Source organism: Coturnix japonica, unplaced genomic scaffold (assembly GCF_001577835.2).
Source record: "Coturnix japonica isolate 7356 unplaced genomic scaffold, Coturnix japonica 2.1 chrUnrandom519, whole genome shotgun sequence".
Lineage (NCBI taxonomy): Eukaryota > Metazoa > Chordata > Aves > Galliformes > Phasianidae > Coturnix > Coturnix japonica.
Window position 1 is genome coordinate 61,626 of NW_015439905.1, and position 6,920 is coordinate 68,545.

General features: G+C 56.5%; 1 protein-coding gene across 1 annotated transcript in view; it reads right to left on the reverse strand.

The window, feature by feature from the left end:
• The window catches only part of LOC107307244 (mucin-5AC-like), an 11,834-nt gene extending 4,922 nt beyond the window's left edge, over nucleotides 1-6,912 (reverse strand). Inside the window, exons 1-3 of the mRNA XM_015850733.2 lie at nucleotides 6,542-6,912; nucleotides 2,823-4,028; nucleotides 1,095-1,228 (exon numbers count right to left, since the gene is read on the reverse strand). Coding sequence (XP_015706219.1) covers nucleotides 1,095-1,228; nucleotides 2,823-4,028; nucleotides 6,542-6,836 — 1,635 coding nt within the window. The 5' untranslated portion in view covers nucleotides 6,837-6,912. The remainder of the gene's footprint in view (nucleotides 1-1,094; nucleotides 1,229-2,822; nucleotides 4,029-6,541) is intronic.
• Nucleotides 6,913-6,920: the final 8 nt, after the last annotated feature.

Genomic DNA, 6,920 nt, shown 5'->3' on the forward strand with positions numbered 1-6,920 from the left:
CCATCCCATTCTATCCCCATCCCATCTCATCTCCATCCCATCCCATTCCAACCCATACTATCTCCATCCCATTCTATCTCCATCCCATCCCACCCCATCTCATTCTATCCCCATCCCATCTCATCTCCATCCCATCCCATTCTATCTTCATCCCATCCCCATCCCATCCCATTCTATCTCCATCCCATCCCCATCCCATCCCATCCCATTCTATCTTCATCCCATCCCCATCCCATCCCATCCCATTCTATCCCCTTCCAACCCATACTATCTCCAGCCCATTTTATCCCCATCCCATCCCATCTCATCTCCATCCCATCCCATTCCATTCTATCTTCATCCCATCCCATTCTATCTCCATCTCATCCCATCCCATCCCATTCTATCTCCATCCCATCCCATTCTATCTCCATCCCATCCCATTCTATCTCCATCTCATCCCATCCCATCCCATTCTATCTCCATCCCATCCCATCCCTCTGTCCCATCCCATCTCATTCAATCTCCATCCCATCCATTCTATCTCCATCCCATCCCATCCCATCCCATCCCATCCCATTCTATCTCCATCCCATTCTATCTCCATCCCATCCCATCCCATCCCATCCCATCCCATCCCATTCTATCTCCATCCCATCCATTCTCCACCCCATCCCATCCTATCTCCATCTCATCCCACCTCCACTCTATCCCATTCACTAGCAATCCCATGCCTATCCCAACCCAATCCCAGTTTCCATCCAATCTCCACCTGCATCCCATCCCATCCCCATCTCCTTCCCCAACCCTAATCCCACCTCAACCCCACCCCAACCCCATCCCAACCTCAATCCCACCCCACCCTAATCCCCCACAACCCCAACCCCCTCACAACCCCAATCCCACCTCAACCCCAATCCCACTCAAATTCCACCCCAACCCCATCCCAACCCCTTTCTTATCCCAACCCCAACCCCAATCCCACCCCAATCCCAATCCCATCCCACCCCAACCCCAATCCCACCCAACCCCATCTCACCCCAACCGCCAACCCACCCCACCCCAATTCCCAACCCAATCCCGCCCCCATCCCCTTCCCCGTCCCCCAGCCATACCCGAGGATCTTCGTGGGATGTTGCTCGACGGTGAAGCCGTAGAGCCGCGTCCTGTCGGGGAAGAACGTGGCCGAGGATGCGCTGGTCAAGCTGGAAACGCCACCTCCCCCACCAGCCGCTCCACTGACGCCGCTCTGCGGGGGGCCCTGGAGTCACACCAGCTGGCCCTTCATCACCCCCATCCATCCCTGACCTCAATCCCATCCTCCGTCACTCCCATCGCATCCCTGTCCCCCAGCCCCATCCCTCATCCCTCCATCACACACCCCCATCCCCATCCCATCCCATCCCATCCCATCCCATCCCATCCCATCCCATCCCATCCCATCCCATCCCATCCATCCATCCCATCCCCATCCATCCCCATCCCATCCCATCCCATCCCATCCCGCTCTGTCCCCCTGACCCCACCTTTTTTATCCCTCCATCCACCCTCCATCCCATCCCTCTGTCCTCAAATGACCCCATCCTTTATCCCCCGTCACCCCATCCCATCCCCCTGTCCTCGATGACCCCATCCCATCCCATCCCCCTGGCCCCCTTTCCCCATCCTTCATCCCATCACCCCATCCTTCATCCCCTGTCACCGCACCTTCATCCCCGCTGTCACCCCATCCTTCATCCCTGTCACCCCCATCCCAATCCCTCCGTCACCCTCTCCCCATCCCATCCCTCTGTCCCCATCACCCCATCCTTCATCTCTCCATCAATCCCATCCCATCCCTCTGTCCTCATCACCCCATCCATCATCCTTCCATCTCCCCCATCCCATCCCCCTTGCCCCATCCCTCATCCCTCCATCACCCCCATTCCATCTCTCTGTCCCCTGACCCCATCCTTCATCCCTCCATCATCCCCATCCCATCCCCCCACCACCTTTTATCCTTCCATCACCCCTACCCCATCCCTCTGTCCCCATCATCCCATCCCATCCCTCCATCACCCCCATCCCATCCCTCTGTCCCCATTACCCCTTCCCCTATCCCTCCATCACTCCCATCCCATCCCATCCCCCTTACCCCATCCCTCATCCCTCCATCACTCCCATCCCATCCCATCCCCCCATCACCCCCATCCCATCCCTCCGTCCCCATCACCCCTTCCCCCATCCCTCCACCACCCCCATCTCATCCCTCTGTCCCCATCCCCCCATCCTTCATCCCTCCATCAATCCCATCCCATCCCCGTGTCCCCATCACCCCATCCCTCATCCCTCCATCAACCCCATCCCATCCCCCTTGCCCCATCCCTCATCCCTCCATCAACCCCATCCCATCCCATCATCCCTATCCCATCCCCCTGTCCCCCTGACCCCACCTTTTATCCCTGCATTACCCCCATCCCATCCCCCTGTCCCCATCATCCCATCCTTCACCCCTTCTGTCATCCCCCATCCCATCCCCCTGTTCTCATCATCCCATCCTATCCCATCCCATCCCATTCCCCTGTCCCCCTTAACCCATCCTTCATCCCCATCACCCCCATCCCACCCCCCCTACCCCATCACCCCATCCTACATTCCTCCATCTCCCCCATCCCATCCCTCCGTCCCCATCACCCCATCCCTCATCCCTCCATCACCCTCATCCCATCTCATCCCATCCCATCCCCCTGACCCCATCCCTCGTCCCTCCATCACCCCCATCCCTCTGTCCCCATGTGGACACCAAGACCCTGAACCCACAGGGACCGGGCCGAACCCACAAGGACAGCCCTGACCCCCCATACCACGCTGCCCGGCAGCCATTGATGCGTCCGAGCTGGTTTCTCGGTCCCGGCTCGAATCGAGGGTCGAGCTCAGGCTTGAATCTATGGTGGAGCTCCGGTTCGGATCGGTGGTAGAGCTCTGGCTTGGATCTCTGGAGGAGCTCCGGTTCGGATCAGTGCTGGAGCTCCAGCTGGGATATCCGCTGGAACTCTGGCTTGTATCTATGGTGGTGCTCCGGCTCGAATCTATTGTGGAGCTTCGGTTCGGATCAGTGCTGGAGCTCCAGCTCGGGTATCCACTGGAGCTCTGGCTTGTATCTATGGTGGTGCTCCGGCTCGGATCTATGCTGGAGCTCTGGTTCGGATCAGTGCTGGAGGTCCAGCTGGGATATCCGCTGGAACTCTGGCTTGTATCTATGGTGGTGCTCCGGCTCGGATCTATTGAGGAGCTTTGGTTCGGATCAGTGCTGGAGCTCCAGCTGGGATATCCACTAGAGCTCTGGCTTGTATCTATGGTGGTGCTCCGGCTTGGATCTATGGAGGAGCTTCGGTTTGGATCGGTGCTGGAGCTCCAGCTTGGGTATCCACTGGAGCTCTGGCTTGTATCTATGGTGGTGCTCCGGCTCGGATCTATGCTGGAGCTTTGATTTGGATCGGTGCTGGAGCTCCAGCTTGGATATCCACTGGAGCTCTGGCTTGTATCTATGGTGGTGCTCCGACTCGGATCTATGCTGGAGCTCTGGTTCGGATCGGTGCTGGAGCTCCAGCTCGGGTATCCACTGGAAATCCAGCTGGGATCTACAGTGGAGCTCCTGTTCGGAACCGTGTTAGAACTCCGGCTTGGATCCGTGGTAGAGCTCCGACCCTGATTGCTGCTGGAGCTCCCACTCGGATCCACAGTGGAGCTCCGGCTCGGATCTGTGTTGGAGCTCCGTCTCGGATCTGTGTTGGAGCTCCGGCTCGGATCTGCGTTGGAGCTCCGGCTTGGATCTACGTTGGAGTTCCGGCTCCGATCGAGGCTTGGGTGCCAGTTCGGATCCCGGCGCCGGACTTCGGGCAGCCTCAGATCCAGCGGCTGCAGCTGCTCTTCGGGCGGTACCAGTTCGGCCATGCGGGCGATGGGTGACACCGGGGGGGTCTCAGGGCCGTGGAACCAATTGGGGGGAAACGGAGCGTGGCCACGGTGGGCGGCAGGAGGGGCCGGGGCAGGGAGAGCCGGGGGGGCGGCTGTGGGGGGAGGGGAGAACAGTGAGAGAGGGAGAACAGCATTGGGGGGGGGATTGGGATTGGATGGGTGTAAAATGGGATTGGGATGGGACTGGGATTGGAACTGGGATGGGATTGGGAATGGGATTGGTATGGGATTGGGAATGAAATGGGATTGGGATGGGATTGGGGTTGGGATGGGATTGGGATTGGGAATGGTATTGAGATGGTATTGGGATGGGATGGGGATGGGATAGGATTGGATTGGGGTTGGGATGGGATTGGGATTGGGATGGGATTGGGAATGGGATTGGGATTGGGATTAGGAATGGGTTTGGGATTGGGGATGGGACGGGATTGGGATTGGGATGGGATTGGGATAGGATTGAGATGGGATGGGATGGGATTGGGATTGGGATGGGATTGGGAATGGGATTGGGATTGGGAATGGGATGGGATTGGGATTGGGATGGGATTGGGATGAGGTGGTGTTAGGGGTGGAGTAATATGGAATTGGGGTTGGGGTGGGATTGGGATTGGGATGGGGTGGTGTTGGGGCTGGAGTAAAGTGGGATTGGTATTGGGGTAGGATTGGGATTGGGATTAGTGGGATTGGAATGTGATTGGATTGGGATAGAGACAGCACTGGGATGGGATTGGGATTGGGACTGGGGCAGGATAGCATGTGATGGGGTGGGAATGGGATGGGATTGGGATTGGGATGGGGGTTGGGATGGGGAAAGAATGGAAATTGGGTTTGGGATTGGAAAAGTGGTGGGATGGGATGGGATAGGGTGGGATTGGGATTGGGATTGGGTGGGATATGGATGGAATAAGGATGGAGTGGTAGAGGGATTGGGATTAGGATTTGGATGGGATGGGGATGGGGATGGGATTGGGATTGGAATATGATGAGGATAGGGACAGGAAGGGGATAAAATGGGACAGGGATTGGGACAGCAATGGGAAAGGGATTAGGATTGGGATTGGGATTGGAATGGGATGGGACAGATTAGGGTTGGGATGGGTATAAGGATTAGGATAGGAATGGGATGGGAATTGGGATGAGATTGGGATTTGGATTGAGATGGAGTGGGGGTGGGGTAGGATGGGATTGGGAAAGGATTGGGGCTGGTATTGGGATTAGGATTGGGATTAGGATTGGAATGGGAATGAGATGGGGATTAGGAATGGGATTAGGATGGGGATGAGAAGGGGGTGGGGATTAGGATTAGGATTGGGATAGGGATTAGGATTGAAAAGGAATGTGATAGGATGGGGATGGGATGGGGATTAGGATGGGGATTGTGATTAGGATTAGGATTGGGATGGGGATTGGGATTAAGAGGGAATTAGAATGGGATGGGGATTAGGATTAGGACTGGGATGGGGATGAAGATTAGGACTGGGAAGGGAATTAGGATGGGGATGGGGGTTGGGGTGGGGATTAGGATTAGGATTATGATTGGGATGGGAATTGGGTGGGATGGGGATTAGGATTAAGACTGGGATGGAGATTGGGATGGGGATTAGGATTAGGATTAGGATTGAGATGGGGATTAGGACTGGGATGGAATCTGATAGGATGGGGATTGGGATGGGAATTGGGGATGGGATGGGGATTAGGATTGGGATGGGGATTAGGATTAGGACTGGGAAGGGGATTAGGATGGGGATGGGGGTTGGGATGGGGATTAGGATTAAGACTGGGAAGGGGATTAGGATGGGAATGGGGATAGGGGTGGGGATTAGGATTAGGATGGGGACTGGGATTGGGATTAGGACTGGGATGGGGATGAGGATTAGGACTGGGAAGGGGATTAGGATGGGGATGGGGGTTGGGATGGGGATTAGGATTAGGATTAGGACTGGTATAGGGATTAGGATTGAGATAGAATGTGATATGATGGGGATGTGGTTGGGATGGGGATTGGAATTAGGATTGGGATGGGGATGGGGGTTGGGGTGGGGATTAGTGTTAGGACTGGGATGGGGATTAGGATTTGGACTGGGATGAGGATCAGGATGGGGATTGGTTTGGGATTAGGATTAGGACTGGGAAGGGGATTAGGATGGGGATTGGGATGGGGATTAGGATTAAGACTGGGAAGGGGATTATGATGGGGATGGGAATTGGAGTGGGATGTGGATTAGGATTAGGACTGGGATGTGGATCAGGATGGGGATTGGTTTGGGATTAGGATTAGGACCGGTATGGGGATTAGGATTAAGACTGTGATGGGGATTATGATTAGGATTAGGATTAGAATTGGGATGGGGATTAGGATGCGGATTGGGATGCGGATTAGGATTAGGACTGGGAAGGGGATTAGGATGGGGATTGGGATGGGAATTAGGATTGGGATGAGGATTAGGATTAAGACTGGGATGGGGATTAGGATGGGGGTGGGGATTAGGATTAGGATTGGGATGAGGATTAGGATTAAGACTGTGATGGGGATTAGGATGTGGATGATGATCGGGACTGCGACGGGAGGGGGTCCCCCATCCCCCCCCCATTCCCCCCCTCTTACACTGGTTGTGTAGGGCCGCGATGTCGTTGTTGTGGGGTCGCAGCGCCACCCATTGTCCTGCAGGGGACCTTTCCCCGTCCCACGTCACGCTGCCCACGGCAGCCGGGCTGGGCAGCTCGCGTGGGGTGGATGCGAGCGGCGGGTAGTGCCGGTGGTGCCGGATGGCGGCCACGGTCCGGAGCAGCTCCTCGTTCTCGGCCAGCAGAGCCTGGATCTCGTTCCGTAACAGGTCGTAACATCGCAGCACGGCGGCAGCGCGACCCCCCGGGGGTCTCCCACCGGGAAAGAAAGCCATGGCTGAGACCCCCTGAAGAAACCCCCCCCCTCCCCCCCTGTTCTATGTGGTGGTGTGGGGAGGGGAGTTCCGAGATGGGGGGGG